General features: G+C 44.9%; 1 protein-coding gene across 8 annotated transcripts in view; it reads right to left on the bottom strand.

Annotated features, from left to right (window-relative positions):
• NRXN3 (neurexin 3) overlaps positions 1-17,071 on the bottom strand; it is a 1,402,093-nt gene that overhangs the window by 711,956 nt on the left and 673,066 nt on the right. For all 8 annotated transcript variants that reach the window (XM_073349326.1, XM_073349323.1, XM_073349320.1 and 5 more), the window contains one exon: positions 16,204-16,323. In XM_073349326.1, coding sequence (XP_073205427.1) covers positions 16,204-16,323 — 120 coding nt within the window. The remainder of the gene's footprint in view (positions 1-16,203; positions 16,324-17,071) is intronic.

Raw genomic sequence — 17,071 nt, 5'->3', positions numbered from 1 at the left:
GATCTGCTGCTGTTGACTTTGCTGGGAGTTGTGGGTGCTCCACCACCTGCCAGGATCAGGCTCTCCCGAGTTAAAAAACAAAACAACAAAAACTTTTCAACCCCCACTTATGCAGGTAAAGATTTGTGGGTTTGCACCTGATTATGGAGCCCCTGGAGGGTGGAAGGAAAAACCAGTAAGATAGCAGATTGGTGGTAGCAGAAAGGGAGGAGAGCAGAAGGACGAGCACTTTGGAAATGCTGAGAACAGGGGCAGTAGAAGAGGTGGAGAAAAATGATTCACAACCGAAGCCTCAGGAAATGAGAGGGAGCTTTGTGACGACACCAAGTGTGCCTGTAGCATAGAGGAAACACCTACAGCTTTCACAGGAATATTATCTCGGGGGATCTGAAACAGGGCCTGGTCTTTCACCTCTAAATGACTGGCTTGAATCCAGCCACAAGGCTCTTCTGTGAAATGAGTTGGTGATGTCCATCCCGTTCCTAGAAAACAGGTGGCCAGGCCACTAAAATCTACCCTCCACAGTGGCACTTATTGGTTCTGTTATTAATCATCTGAGTGGCAAGGTCAAGTACTGAATGGACCATAGACAGTCAAGTCTCTTTTACCCATGGAAGTTGTCCCTCTCTGTGAGGGTGACAGACAATGGTAGCAACCCAAGTGGAAATTCCAGTAGACTACATTTTATCTCTGTGTTGGCTTCTAAGGATCAATCTCTGTTTATTTCTACTGGAAAGTCAGTAGCTGCAGGAGACCAGTGTTTCTCTGTTCCAAAACCTAGTTGCAAGTTGGATCCAGTTGAAAACTGTTTAACAGGAATTTTCCCAGGGAAGTGGCTATGTGTTGGGGAACTCAGAACTGCCACTGATTGTGCTTTACCTACTCTGTGCTTGGAGGATTTCGTACCTATGGCTGCACCTTCATCACCACTAAAATTCTTTGGGAAAAGAAAAAAAAAAAAAAGAGGTCAAATTGTGTGACTAGACAGACCCCCACAACAGAAAAGCATACATACGTGCCTGCACTGTTCTGCTTTTCTGTTTAATAGAGCAGTTCCCAAAATGTACAGTCTTAGAGCAGCCTCCTGCAGGTTTCCTAAGCCCTCATAAGTGAAGGCAAAGCCACAGAGTTGGCTAAGCAAGGAAGGAAAATGGAAACTGCCGAGGGCTGTACGCTGCCTGAGGTGATTTCGGAAAACCTCTTTGTGGGATTAATTTGGAGAGGAGAAAAAGGCAGCCGGAGAGAAACAGATTCTAACTTCATTTCAGTTTTCTCCTTTCAACTATTCACCAAGGACCTGGGAAGTCAAACGATGCACGTGTGGACAACCCGCAGGACCACAGCACCACCTAGTGGGTGTGAGGAGCCCAAGCACTTCAGCACTTGAGGCACCTGCTGCTTGGCTTTTCAGCAGCCCCCTCTTCTAACAAATCTCTGTTGAATTTATGCTTTATTAAAAATAATGTTCATTGCAAATCTATAAAGAACGAACGAACAAACAAGTCGCTATTTTTATCTCCCAAACTCATCACTGTTAACATAAACACTGGGGGTCTCTACATAAATAGAGACGCGTGGGCAGAGAACCATCTGCAATGAATGTTACTTGCCATCAGTCCTATTGTAGCTATGAGCACCCTCTTCTTGCAGGCCTTAACCTACTGTAGTTACAATGAGCACCATCACCAGGCCTCAAAAGCATAACCCTGTCAAACTTTGAGAGGCCCTCCAAGTTGAATCAGTCCCGGGAATTTTCATCTGCCTGGTCCCAAAAGAAAAAGGGCCCTTTCAAGTTAGAATGGAGAGCTGGAGAGAAACTCAAGACGTACATTGTCACCCTCCATAGTATCAGCTATCAGCACTAGAGGCGTCGCTGGATGAAGTGTTACTGAGTGGCAGACGTCACCGGATTCACTCCCTCCCTCTCAAAGTACCTGGACAGAAATGTGAACTTCCTGCCACTAGCGGAGGTCGTTTTCAATGACTAGCTTGGTGTTCTCTCAGGCACTGGTCTTTGGGTTGAAATTTACCCTACTGTAGGAGGCACGATGCACCAGGTAAGACTCCTGCTAAGGGCTTAAGCATAGGTCGTTGTGCTGGTGTTATACATGGAAATGAATTTGATCCTTTCTGCTGCGCTCCGAACACTGTGTAAGAGTCCAACAAACTTTCTCTACCCACAGAAAGATTCTACAGCCATCTAAGTTCTGGCATGAAGATCTGAGATGGTTTTTATTTTAGCCTAAGCCCCAGAAATTGGCTTCAAGTCTAGGGCCTCAATGTGTTCCCTGGTGCTATGTCTACTCTACTTTAAATCAATTGAGCAATGGGTCTTCCAAAGCACTTCCCTGCAGAGGCTACTTCAGAGCCTGGTGGATGTCTCTGTTAGGGCATTTCCCCAGGTACATCTGAACTTCCTTGCACTTTATAAGAGTTTCTATGAGAGGCATTTCTAATGAGTGGGCATGAGCTGAACAACACAAAACTTCAACCTCACACATGACCACTTTACGCTTGTCTGAACATACTGGTGCAGGTTTTGATGTTGACAGCACACAGAGTGAACCTACTCTTGCAAAGGGCAGGAAAAAAGAGAGAAAGACACTGCTGATTTGCATACATTATATGTAACTCACTATCCCCAGTACAAACTTCTACCATGAGCTACGGTTAAACAATGGGAAGCATGGGGAGATCTGCCTCATGTCACCTCTCGTTGTGAAGGCCCTTGTAACCTCACAGAATGTCAAGTATTATCAGGGAATTCACCAAGCAACAGACTATCTAGCTGTGGGATGGAGTGTGTTGAATACACAGCAATGTAATTTGTATTTGAAAAACAGAAGTGCTCTTTAAGCATACAGTACTATTATTAGCATTAGCCTTCATGCTTTGACTAGCTGCTTGTGTAGATTTCTGGACTGTAAAGTTACAGGTTTGGAAATATAACCCACAATAACAGTGGGTTATCCCTCATCCACCATCAAATAGCTGGACTGTCTACAGAGGTTTATGGAGATGACAATGCCTGTCAAATATTAGCTCTCAGAACTTTAGCTCAAAAGCAGTGCAAATTCATAGTTTTAGCTGCAGAGGTCCCGGGTTCAATCCCCAGATAACTCACCAGAGCATCGTTACCAAAACAAAGCAGAGAAAATAGTTGATTTAAGCATGGGAGCTCTCAAGGCTCCACTGGGCGCTCTCTCTGGTTTAGATTCTTGAACTCATTTCTGAACCACAAATACTTATCAGGGCTGACAATCTGCATTCCCAGGTGGAAGAAATCTGACTACTGAAGCCCCAGATATTTTAAAAAACAAAACAAAAACACAATGATAGATTCCTCTGCAGCATTGAGTGGTCTTCCCCTCCTCTGTGGGAAAATCAGTGGCAGATGAACTATTAAAGACACAGATGCTTCTCTGGGACCTACAAACTGCATGACTGATGGCTTGTGATATCCTGCCATCCATTTTCATCATTTGCCTGAGATCAGCAGGGCAGAGATGTAGCAGGCAGAAGGTCATGTTCTGCAATTTGGGGCAGGGAGGAAGCTATGACAGATAGTTATGTGAAGCCAGAAAACTTGACACCAGCTTTGCAGTGGCCAAGCTATGCAATTAAGTTTCAAAGCGGAGGCAGGAGAGGAGGAGGAGAACTCTGACCATGTTTCTTTTAAGACGACAGGCCAGACAGTGTCCCTTTAACAGAAAGGAACAATTTGTGTTTGGCAGGTGTATTATTAACACGCAAGTCAAATAAAGTTATTCTAGTCCTGGGGTTGGCTACAAGACCTAGGAGAGCTCCTCAGCTAAACCAAGTAGGCAATTATTCCCATGCTGGAAATTGTTGTTACTAAGAAGGCCTGGTACAAATTCACCCTCACTTAGTTACCCTTTGCTCTCTCATGGAAGGAAGAAAGGGCAGGGCAGAAAAGGCGGGGGAGTTGCACTGTATGTAAGAGAGCAGTATGACTGCTCAGAGCTCCGGTATGAAACTGCAGAAAAACCTGAGAGTCTCTGGATTAAGTTTAGAAGTGTGAGCACCAAGGGTGATGTCGTGGTGGGAGTCTGCTATAGACCACCGGACCAGGGGGATGAGGTGGACGAGGCTTTCTTCCGGCAACTCGCAGAAGCTACTAGTTTGCACGCCCTGGTTCTCATGGGAGACTTCAATCACCCTGATATCTGCTGGGAGAGCAATACAGCTGTGCACAGGCAATCCAGGAAGTTTTTGGAAAATTTAGGGGACAATTTCCTGGTGCAAGTGCTGGAGGAACCAACTAGGGGCAGAGTTCTTCTTGACCTGCTGCTCACAAACCGGGAAGAATTAGTAGGGGAAGCAAAAGTGGATGGGAACCTGGGAGGCAGTGACCATGCGATGGTCGAGTTCAGGATCCTGATACAAGGAGGAAAGGAAAGCAGCAGAATACAGACCCTGGACTTCAGAAAAGCAGACTTTGACTCACTCAGGGAACTGATGGGCAAGATCCTCTGGGAAATAACATGAGGGGGAAAGGAGTCCAGGAGAGCTGGCTTTATTTTAAAGAATCCTTATTGTGGTTACAGGGACAGATCATCCCAATGTGTAGAAAGAATAGTAAATATGGCAGGCGACCAGTTTGGCTTAACAGTGAAATCCTTGCTGATCTTAAACACAAAAAAGAAGCTTACAAGAAGTGGAAGATTAGACAAATGACCAGGGATGAGTATAAAAATATTGCTCGGGCATGCAGGAGTGAAATCAGGAAGGCCAAATCACACCTGGAGTTGCAGCTAGCAAGAGATGTTAAGAGTAACATGAAGGGTTTCTTCAGGTATGTTGGCAACAAGAAGAAAGTCAAGGAAAGTGTGGGCCCCTTACTGAATGAGGGAGGCAACCTAGTGACAGAGGATGTGGAAAAAGCTAATGTACTCAATGCTTTTTTTGCCTCTGTCTTCACGAACAAGGTCAGCTCCCGGACTACTGCACTGGGCAGCACAGCATGGGGAGGAGGTGACCAGCCCTCTGTGGAGAAAGAAGTGGTTCAGGATTATTTAGAAAAGCTGGACGTGCACAAGTCCATGGGGCCAGATGCGTTGCATCCGAGAGTGCTAAAGGAGTTGGCGGATGTGATTGCGGAGCCATTGGCCATTATCTTTGAAAACTCATGGCAATCCGGGGAAGTCTTGGACGACTGGAAAAAGGCTAATGTAGTGTCCATCTTTAAAAAAGGGAAGGAGGAGGATCCTGGGAACTACAGGCCAGTCAGCCTTACCTCAGTCCCTGGAAAAATCATGGAGCAGGTCCTCAAGGAATCAATTCTGAAGCACTTAGAGGAGAGGAAAGTGATCAGGAACAGTCAGCATGGATTCACCAAGGGCAAGTCATGCCTGACTAATCTAATTGCCTTCTATGATGAGATAACTGGTTCTGTGGATGAAGGGAAAGCAGTGGACATGTTGTTCCTTGATTTTAGCAAAACTTCTGACACTCTCTCCCACAGTATTCTTGTCAGCAAGTTAAAGAAGCATGGGCTGGATGAATGGACTATAAGGTGGATAGAAAGTTGGCTAGATTGTCAGGCTCAACAGGTAGTGATCAATGGCTCCATGTCTAGTTGGCAGCCGGTATCAAGTGGAGTGCCCCAAGGGTCAGTCCTGGGGCCGGTTTTGTTCAATATCTTCATAAATGATCTGGAGGATGGCGTGGATTGCACCCTCAGCAAGTTTGCAGACGAAACTAAACTGGGAGGAGTGGTAGATACGCTGGAGGGTAGGGATGGGATACAGAGGGACCTAGACAAATTGGAGGATTGGGCCAAAAGAAATCTGACGAGGTTCAACAAGGACAAGTGCAGAGTCCTGCACTTAGGACGGAAGAATCCAATGCACCGCTACAGACTAGGGACCGAATGGCTAGGCAGCAGTTCTGCAGAAAAGGACCTAGGGATTACAGTGGACAAGAAGCTGGATATGAGTCAACAGTGTGCCCTTGTTGCCAAGAAGGCCAATGGCATTTTGGGATGTATTAGTAGGGGCATTGCCAGCAGATCAAGGGACATGATTGTTCCCCTCTATTCGACATTGGTGAGGCCTCATCTGGAGTACTGTGTCCAGTTTTGGGCCCCACACTACAAGAAGGATGTGGAAAACTTGGAGAGAGTCCAGCGGAGGGCAACAAAAATGATTAGGGGACTGGAACACATGACTTACGAGGAGAGGCTGAGGGAACTGGGATTGTTTAGTTTACAGAAGAGAAGAATGAGGAGGGATTTGATAGCTGCTTTTAACTACCTGAAAGGTGGTTCCAAAGAGGATGGATCTAGACTATTCTCAGTGGTAGCGGATGACAGGACGAGGAGTAATGGTCTCAAGTTGCAGTAGGGGAGATTTAGGTTGGATATTAGGAAAAACTTTTTCACTAGGAGGGTGGTGAAACACTGTAATGCGTTACCGAGGTGATGGAATCTCCTTCCTTAGAAGTTTTTAAGGTCAGGCTTGACAAAGCCCTGGCTGGGATGATTTAATTGGGGATTGGTCCTGCTTTGAGCAGAGGGTTGGACTAGATGACCTCCTGAGGTCCCTTCCAACCCTGATGTTCTATGATTCTATAATTCATTGCCTGCCTTAGGTCTCAGTTTTTCACCCCCGAAGCTCCAATACTGCAGCACACCTAATCCCAGCTAGTTATGGGACAGCGCTGCAGGTACACACTTGTCAAAGTACTACATACGTCTCATGACCTTCAATGTTATGCAGCTCATCTTCAATGCAGGGCATCAGAGGGGCTCACAAGGATTCACCCCTAAAAGCTGGCAGGTGATCTGTAATGAACTGATGGCTCAGTTAGTCACAGGGTCGGCTCCTTCACATACCCATGAACAAAGCTGTGTTTCTATTAACAGTTCTCTGCTGCAGACAGCTATTTTCAGTCATTTCATTATTTCATTCTTGCCTTATTGCAGATGAGCTGAAAGGACAAAGAAGGGATCTCTCTCTTCAGAGTTTGGTCCATGGGGAAGTTCTCCATGCTGTAGAGAATCCTTACATGAGTTCTTACATGGAAGTCCCTTTCTCCATTCCCAATTTCTCTCAAGGCACAGCTATCTTTAAGCAGTGAAACACCTCCAGACAATCAAATCCATCCAAAAGCCCTCCCCCCCACCACAGCCAACTTCACAGGTACCCACACAGTCAACCTCAATCTGCCCCTTGGGGATCATTAGTATGATAACTGTAATTAAGATTTTGTGTCTAATTCCCAGTGTTCCACAGCTGAGCCTATTATACCAGCTCCTAGGTAACAAGCCTGTAATGTTACAGATATGTCTCCATGTACAGCTAAACTCCACTGGAGATCAATAGGCAGCCATCTTCCAATGACAGGCCATAATTAGCGCATTAGGCAGCTTGGATAATGAACAAGAATCTCCTCCAGGACCTTTCATTTCCTTCTGCCTTAGGTTTTTCCGGTCAAGAACTTTCATCATAAAAATGGGGAGAAAAAACAGACTAGATCACTCTCTCTTTTACACAGACCTGGACTTACTTATGGGCTCAAGGTCTATCCCAAAAAGGACAAAATTCAAGCACAGACTGTCTGTGCATGCTGGCATTCCTATGGTTGCTGGGCACAATGGTTGGACCCTGCAAATACTTTCATGGAATAGATTGTCCAAATTAGGACTGTGATTTTAAAGGCGATCTTCAGTCTAGTGTACAGACACTTAACTTCACAAAAATCTGATAAAAGTCTCAATCAGATTCAGAGAGATTTTGATCTCAGTGATACTGTTATAAATCCAAAGTAACTCTACTCAAATCAGTGGCATTACTCTGTGTTTATACCGGTGCAACTATGAACAGAATCTGGTCTGTAAAAGCTAGAGATGGAACAGACCTATTTAGATCCACATCTATCCATTCCCACTGCTAGGAGTGCTAGTGATGATAACGTAGTATTCAGGCCTGTATATTTGCCTGAGATAGAATTTTGGGTCTTGTTTGCCCATTCCATTTGCCTTTGATATTTTTATATTCTTACTAACATGTGTGAACAAAGAACAAAGACAATGTGTGTTACATCTGCCTACAAGCAGATGGGGTGAAAAGAGATGAGAGAAAGAGCTAAAGTGTTGCTGGGTAGAGTGGGAGTTTAATATATGAGTGCACACTTGAAGGACAGTCCTGCCTCAACTCCTCTCCCAAGAGAGGGTCAAGGAGGATGGGGGAGGTATAAGAAACACTAAAAGCCAAAGAAATGTCTAGCCCTGACCAAAGCACAATCTCACTCCTTATCCCTCCCATGGGATTCAAAAGAGGTAGTACTGAAACCCCCAGACCCAGGACCCTCCAAAACAGAACGTCACCATAACTTGTAAGGGATGGGACCAACGACTGTGCACTACAGGTATAATTATCCCTGCTAAGGAAGGGGAAACTGGGACAATGAGAAAAAAGGCTCTACCAACATGTAGAGCTATGGACGTGCTTGCCTGATTAACCCCAATAAACATCGCGTTGCCTGCACTTCGGACTGCTGGTCTTTTGCTTTCTGTCTGCGTGACAAGAACCAGGGGAAGGGTGAAGGGGAAGGGTGAAGAGAAAGCCTTTACCACCCACCTGCTAGTGCAGCGTTGCTCTTTACAGGCTATTTTCCAGTCTTGTTCAGCAGCTGGAGTAAGAGCTGGATGCAGAAGATTAACTTCGTGTATCTTTCCGTCACCTCCCCGGCTCCAGAGTTCAGACTTTCCAGTTCCACTCATGTGACGTCCCAGCAGGCTTTATACTGGTGGCATCATAGCCAACAGAAAACCCTGCTAAAGCATTGAGCCAAACAATTTTAGGCTGGAATCTGCACAAAGTGACTTCCAAAGGATTCAACTCAGCAGAGTGTAACTTAAGAGAATGGTTTGGTCTTTGCCTAAGGATCCATCAACATCCATTTGCCCTAAATTTCCAAGATTACCACCACACCAGTCTATTGAGAAGAGATTCAGATAAAGGCTCTCAGGGAGGAGGAAGTTGGTGAGTGGGGAGAATGTTATGGTGTTTCCCTTGAGTTTTAAACCGGCTATTGCTGATTCTGTATCCCGGAACAGAAAGCCGGACAAACGCGAGTCATTAAAAGGCAAAAAAGCTGGTGGGTTTAAAGTCTAAAGTAAATCCATTGAAAGCCCCTTTTAAACTTTCATACATTGAAGGCTGTAGAGGCCTTTAGTATTGTATTCTACAGTTAGTGGAGTTTGTCTTTGCAGATCACCATCAATAGATGTGGGCAGTTTGGGGTGCACAGCTCATCAATTTTGTGGCGACATCAACTTGTGGCAATGCCTGGTCATAGCAGCACCTCTCAGAACAAACATGGATAGGCCACCAGTGAAATCTACCATCTCTGAGTCCAGCCTTTACGCTTCATAGCAGGGATGAAACTTCTATGACCAAACTATCCCCAATGAGAGAGAAAGCTGCAAGATGTCAACATGACCTGCAGAAAATGTCACACAGCAAAATAGTGCCCATGACGGGTGCCAAGCTATGGAGAGGCTTCTCAAGACTGGTTTAAATGAGTGGCATAGATACAGAACAAAGTCAGGAAGAGAGAAAAGTAATTTCTAGTGCATCTTGTTTAAAGGTTGCTACTGAAGCTGCTGTTACTGCCACCCGTATAAAGCCTCTTCCTTTCCATCCCATCAAACTCTGTGGCATTACTGGACCATAGCTTATGTGGTGACAGCAGCCAGGTGTGCACAGATACCAGTGACTGATTGTGGCTCCTCTATAAACGCTCCCTGTGCCAAGCTGCTGATGCAGTAGTAATTAGATTACCCACTCGAATGCTAAAGAGCTAGCTGCATTTGAGGGAGCAGGAAAGAGTAAGTTTGCGAGGCTCTCTGTTGGAAAGAAGGACATTGTTTTCGGTCTGAGCACCTGAGGGAGAAGTTCAAAGATGTGGGAAAGGACATTCCAGGGACAGCTGCCCCCAAATTCCCTGCTTAACACAAATCTCACCCAAAACATTTAGGTCCAAATTCACCACAGTGTTAACATGGCTGACCCTCAGGGATGACTCCAGATGGGTGCATGGGGTAGTACGCCAACTGGACTCGCTTTCAAACAAGCTCTTGACCTGCATCCCAGAGAGACACTTTTCAGGTGCAATTTCAGGGTGAACTTGCTCTCCTGCTTACCGAAAGGCAACAAAGCCTTCTTAACCACTTGAGTGCTGGAACAAATATACATTATTTATGATACAGCAACAGAGAGGTGAACAGCACTTTACTAAGTATGAAAGGCAGATCCCTGTCCTGAAGATAGTACAGTCCCAGACGTAACACAGCAAGTGATGGCAAACAGTTAAACACAGGAGGAAGAACAAAGGTCATGACCAATAATGATCACGTGATTTATACAGCATGCTGAGTACACGGCCACATTTATATCTCCTTCCGCCTGCTTATTATTTTGGAAGGCTGAGGTCATTAAGGCACGGGGGCAGAGAACAGCATCAGAAGGCCGACCGACAGCAGAGAAGAATTGGAAGGAGGAGAGTGAGGATACTTGATTGACTGGACCAGGCAGGCAGTTCTGGTTATAGCAGGTGATGTAAAAAGGCACTGAGGAGAGAGGGGACGAAAGAGATGAAGGAAGGAGCAAGGGGAGAGGAGTGGAGGAGAGGGTAGGATGCCTGCTCTGCTCTAATAGGGCCTAATTCATGCGAGTTGAGTCAGAGGTAGCTTTTGCTTCATGTAGAGTGGACTTTGCTGCAAAGTATTATCTGCACGCTGGGGGAGTGGGGGAGAGTTTTAGCTTTTATTTAAACAGCTAATCAGTTTAGCCACACACAACTAATGATTTATTTTGCAGCAGATTTATTTCCGACATACCAGCAGCCTCTCAGTGCTTCCTGCTCCCAGTATCAATAAGTAATAAGCTGGCCACATTACAAATGAATGGGTGATAATTAAACATGGGCAATAAAAGGGCTTCTGCAAATAAATCGGGCTGAACCAATGGAGGTGAAATTACAACGAGGTTACCAAGCCTGGACACCAGGTAATTGGCCCAACTGGCAACAACAATCACTGAGAAGGGGAGGGGAGGGAGAAGTGCTCACCTCTGAGTGACAGGTTTTAATCCAACTGCAAAAATAACTATGGATGCTCAGTGGCACAGATGAAATGAGCTTGGAGGGGAAAGGATCTCAGTCACGTTCTCGGAGGCAGGTGAGCATTTCATAAAAAGCCCTCATCGTTACTGCTTTAACTGTCCTCCTTGCTGGGAGTCTCAGCAGAGAATGTTACATGGAAGCTAATCTCCATTTCATTGCTGAAGGTCAGGGTTGTACCACATTCTTTGGGCAGGATGAGTGAAGTTTGTCCTGTCACTGCTCGTTGTACACCTAGTCTATAGGCCTTCAGACTACGGAGCTGTCAATCTAGCACCTAAAAACAGTGCTAAATTCATGTAGGGTAAAAAACAGAAAAGGTAAAGTGCAGAGGAAGATGGGAATGCCTGCTCCACATCCCTGACACCAGGCTGCAATGTTCATAGATGGCCTACTCCTACTTCCCTGTTATTAGGCCCATCACATTCTGACCTTTACTCAAAAGTTTTGTTCTGAGATTTATTCAGAAACTGCTAATTTTGGCACTGACATTTTTAACTGAGCTGAAGGACAAGAGAGCTCCACTAACATGAACCAGCCCCCCGTCAAACAAAGAGCTGGCGTTCAGGAGGGCTTGAACATGACAAAGCCATTACTATATGAATGAGTCACATGCATGGAGGAAGTAACCCTGCCTCCCTCTCTCCTCTCCCCCACCCCACACACACTAATGGGATTCACCAGATCAAAGAAGCAGTGCATGGGTTATAAATCACATGGACAGGGTCCTTTGATGAAAAATGCTGCCAGTTACTGTGAAAAGAACAGTGCCATATTACCACTTCCCCAGGCAACAGAACGAGCCACATCTCACCTACCAGCACCAACGTTCGAGTGAGAAGATCGCTCTGTTTATATCAATGCACACTTTGGAAGTGTGAGAGAAGATATACAAAGAATGGGCAAACACGGACTGCTTCTTTTTCCTGCAGACTGAATGGAAAACTTGTTTTAACAGATTGGATCAATATTACAACCTATAATTTTAAAAATAAATAAATTAAACCAGAGATCTGCTCGATAGCCAGCAGAAAGACTTAACCACCACTCCACCAGACAGTTGTTTGGAAAGATGCTTTACACTCTCCTGTTTGCTCTAGCCACGCTGATAGCTATCGATCGATCTGTTACAGACAATGAGCCTCTATTAATACACACCTGAATCAGCCTGGTGACGACTCCTGAAAACATTTTCCATCTACGTGAGACACAGAGTAACTAGCAGCTCTCTGTGAGATGTAGTTTCATCCCACCCAGCTGCATTCCCTTTAGCTGGATCTGTCAAGCCCAGCTTTATATGACTTCACTATAGAGGACGATTGGATGGTCTGACTACAGGGATATGGGGCACATCATAGTTCCATGACCAAGATTATAGACAACAATTTTTGCAGATGGTACATCTCAAGTTACTGGGAGCCCGGAATTAATACATTAAGGTCCAGTGTTAAAGTAAAGACCAAAGCTATGTTTACACTACAACTTCTGTTGGCACAACTTATTCAGGGGTGTGAATAAACCACTCCCATGTGACATAAATTACACCAACCTAAGCACTGCTGGGGACAGTGCTATGTCGATGGGAGAGCTTCTCCTGCCGACATAGCTACTGCCTCTTGTGGAAGTGGTTTTAGTATGCCAATGGGAGAGCTCTCTCCTGTCACCACAACAGTTGTATGTTTAGGCAAGCCCTTTTTGTCTAGCTAGGCTGGGGGGCTCCACAGATCTGAGTTATCCGATTACACTGACATAGTGTCCTAATTTGGAAAATCAGTACCTCAGCAGCACATGAAAAAGTCTTGCATTTGGATGCTCAATGTAACATTTAGGCATGTCAATGCCTGATTAATAGCCATAAGTGCCAATTGTAGCATCCTAATGCTGGATTCCTATACCTTACTAAGATGCCCACATTTGAAAGTTGGGTTGCAAGTCAAAAAGACTGGTCCGATTGACCAGAATTGCTCCATCATTAACTAGTAGCCGTACCAGGTGGGAGCAGAATTGAACCTACATTTCCAGAACTTTAGACATTTCTTTGACTCTCCCACACCCTCTCACTGTTTGCAGTTTTAGTACAGTATCCAAGGCAGACTTCAATAATGCCTTAGAAACCAGGAAAACAGTAGCACTAGATCATGACTGATTACACATTTTTACAGCCCATACTCTAAAATTATTCAATGTTTTCTAACCAGCTTGTACTCTATATAATTAATCTTTTTTTTTTCATTTACATCCAAACTGGGAAGTGCAATAGCAGCAGAGAGTCCATTCCAGAGAGGTACAGAAAGTCCTAGTTGTGGGACAGAATTAGACTAATTGCTCCAAATGAGGATTACTCTCTCACCAAGCCTTCTTGAGTATTGGTCAACACAGAAGACTCCTTCAGTCTGCAAGGTTTATGCTAGCAAGTTACAATTCACACCTACTGGTTACTGGGGACTAGATAAAGCAGCTACTGAGAGATTCATTTAAATGGACTAGCTGTGCCATTTATCCATCCCACAGCGTTACTGAAATGTGCTGCACTGAATCTAGCCCAGTGCAATCATCCCAGCGAGGACATGTGTGCTATTTATCAAAATGGGATGAGAAAGCAGCTCATCTGGGCCAAATTTTGCTTTCATATAGACTGGCGTAAATCTGTAATAACTCCACTGATTAGTCTTCAATATAAAATGGGTACTGTAGCCATGCACTTACACCAGTGCAAGAGTAGAAATTGACCCTAATGTATTTATTTAATGAGCGTCTCCCAAAATAACAGAAACAGACTGTGTTTAAAAAAGAAAAAACTTCTTGAGCCAGCAGTTCCTAACAGATTCCTAAATGGCAACTAAGGCTACAGCTTGTGTAGAGGAAGGCTATTTTCTCCTGCCAGCCACCCCACTACATCCAGTTCACATGACACATAATTCACGCTCACATTACAATACTAGCACTTCTGTTTGCATCAGACACAGGTGTAATAAGAAACATGTTGAACAGACATGGAACGAGAGCCAACTGCAGCGATTCTTGCTTTGCAGCGGGAGTGAGGTAATCAGTGACAGGAAAAGGCATCTCAAGCCTCAATGCTTGGCAGAGATTATTAACACAACAAGATGGCACACGTACCTTGTGCAGATCCCAGCTGGACTCTTGCTGCCTTGGAGCAGTCAGTGTGACTTACCTTCCCAGCTCTTTTTCAGACACACATCCTCCAGCGAGCAGTTCCGATTCACTGGCAAGGGCACATACAAGCACCCGCGGGCATTTGGAAGCTGGTCAGCGCATCTGAGTCACCATCACTCAGATCAAACTACTCTCTGACTGCCCTGCATGGCTTTCCAGCTGCCAGCTTCAAAGCGGCAAGGAATGCCCAATTACAGACTCAGGAACCTGGCTTGTTGACACTTCAGAGCCTGCCTGAATTCATTAGCAACAGTGTAACAATGGTAGGGCAACACTCTGGAGCCGGGAAGCCCATTAGGAACAAGGAAGAACACAGCATCAATAATCCCTTTAGAGCTCTCCAAGGCACTCACTTAAATGCTGCTTAACAGATTCCAAGGTAGGGTTTCCTCTATGCTACCAGCCTTATAACATGATCTGCTTAGCAAACTGAAGTTGAACTACAGAGCAGTGCTCAAAAGTGGGGAACTAGCAACCAGATGTGACAAACAGGGAGCTACACTGCTCATTTTATGAAAGAGTGGAGAACTATGGGGAGAGAGGTCAGTATGGCAAGGAGATAGTGATGGTGTCTGCTATGCAGCCCGAGCTCAGAGCTTACCTGCCCATTGGCCCAGACAATCCTGTGAATCTCTTTTCAAACAGAACACTGGTAGACACCCAGGGCCAAATATTGCTCTCATTGATTTGTGGAAGGCCAAGCTTCACAGCCCATGAGAGGAAGGGGGGGAGGGTTGTACTTTTGAGGATACTCTCTTTGAGGAGAATTTCAGTCCCACAGGTTTGGTCAGACAGTTCCAGTGGGCAAGGGTAGAAATGTTACTCGTACCTGGTGGGACTAGTTATACTTAATCAGCCATCCCTTTAAACTCTAATAAAAACATACTGTAAATGTGCATATTTAAATCATCATCATGATTCAGTATTGATCCAGAGTACTCAAGCGCATAGCACTGTACTAGCTGCAGTATTCACTCAAAATGAATGAGCACTACAGTAAATTCAGCACAATACTGTATGTATTGTAGTCCTGGCCCATAATGCCGTACTTACTCCTGTGTTCTGGACCATTACAGTAAAACACTGTATTTCGTAAAATAAAGGAAATTGGAAGTGATGGTGCTGAACCCAGCTGCTTCATTTAGGTGTCAGCAAAAGCTATTGAAGGAGGGGAAATTATCTACACACAGTTCACAATTTTTTCAACTTCATTATTAATCAGAGGCTTTAGGGCAAATCTGATGAGGGGAGAACACTCAATGTCTTGGAACAAGGCAGTTCAACATTTGAAGGAATACAACTACATTGCTCTTCCGCATTTAATCGCCCATCCCAATTTTAAACCAAGCACTTCAGTAATCAGAGCCCAAATCTCCATATTTACAGAAAGCCAGCACTTCAAGAATCCTTGCTATTCTTGGAGTGGAGTGATGTTCAGTGGTTTCATTTGGGGGGTACGACTTTGTCATAGGGATTGAGATGAAAACAAACCCAAAACAAGACTCTGACCACAAAACTATATGAACCAAAACGTGCCAAGTTTTGTGCAAGTCTAATTATTACCCAGCATATGTAATTATGCCGGTTTCTTCAAACCCAGACATTCAGTGGTCATTGTCATTAGATCCCTTTGTAAAAATGAAAACAGGAAATGCACATTCAGCAAGGACTACATTAAAACTAGATCAAAGAGAAAAGAATCTACTGGATCTTGCTTCAAGGAATCCAGCCTTTTAAGTTTCTTTCTATGAAGCAGATGATTTGGCTTTGCTATTGGGAAAGCTGTGTTCTGGAAGTACCCACTCTAATTGTTTTCTATCCCCCGCAACACACACCCAACTCCCTACTAAGTCCCAGACAGGAAAAGCTGGCACTCACGGTCATTGCACTGGCTCCCAGAGTATGAAGTCATGGAACAGTCGCAGGTAAAACCTTCCCATTGCTGATTACAGATGCCCTGATTTGCACAGGAATCTTCTTGGCAGGTGGTACTTGGTCCTGGAAATGGGACATGGAGGAAAGCATGAGACAAAGCCAGGAAGAATGGTCAATTGGTAGCTCTGCTTCATCATCCTCATCATGCAGTATTGAAAAAAGTAACCCAAACACTTTTTCCATTCTTGGACATGCAACAGAAATTCAGGGTAAACAGAACACATAGAGAACTGCACGCTCAGCAACAAACAGCAACCAGTGACACACCACAGAAAGGAGGAGTGAAACAACAACATATTCCCTCCTATGCAGGCTCAGCGGAAATGCTTAGTCTGGCGAGTGTTCAGCCAATGAGGAGGAGAGCCACCATGTTTATCCTGGTCTTTTCTCTCTCTGACTCATTGACAGTGGCACTTCATTTGAAGCAAGGGTAGCCCATTGGGCAGGTTGGTCTGAAGGCTGCCCTTCCTCTTTGTTACAAAGATGCAGGCTGTAGGGAGCACGAGGCCAGCAGCCAATGCTTCAGCTTGGTCCAAGTGACCTGGCCATTTAGATCAAGATGAAACTTTGCAACCTGGAACCTGCACTCTCACTAGGCTGCTCCTTTGTATTAAAGGTGAGAGTTACTGCACGCTGTCCCATTTTAGAAAATTATGTAGGGCCATCAGGGAACCTGCTATTAAGACCTTCAAATGGGCAGAAAATGGGCAACTTTGGTTGAACGGTTTAACTCTTCAGCATGAAGAGTTTTCAGCTCTCCCTTTTGGACTGCATTTGCCAACCAAAAACATGCTTTCATTGCTGGACTGTT

This window comes from Lepidochelys kempii, chromosome 6 (genome assembly GCF_965140265.1).
Source record: "Lepidochelys kempii isolate rLepKem1 chromosome 6, rLepKem1.hap2, whole genome shotgun sequence".
NCBI lineage: Eukaryota > Metazoa > Chordata > Testudines > Cheloniidae > Lepidochelys > Lepidochelys kempii.
Note: the sequence above shows the minus strand (reverse complement) of the source record. Positions and strands in the feature narration are given on the sequence as shown.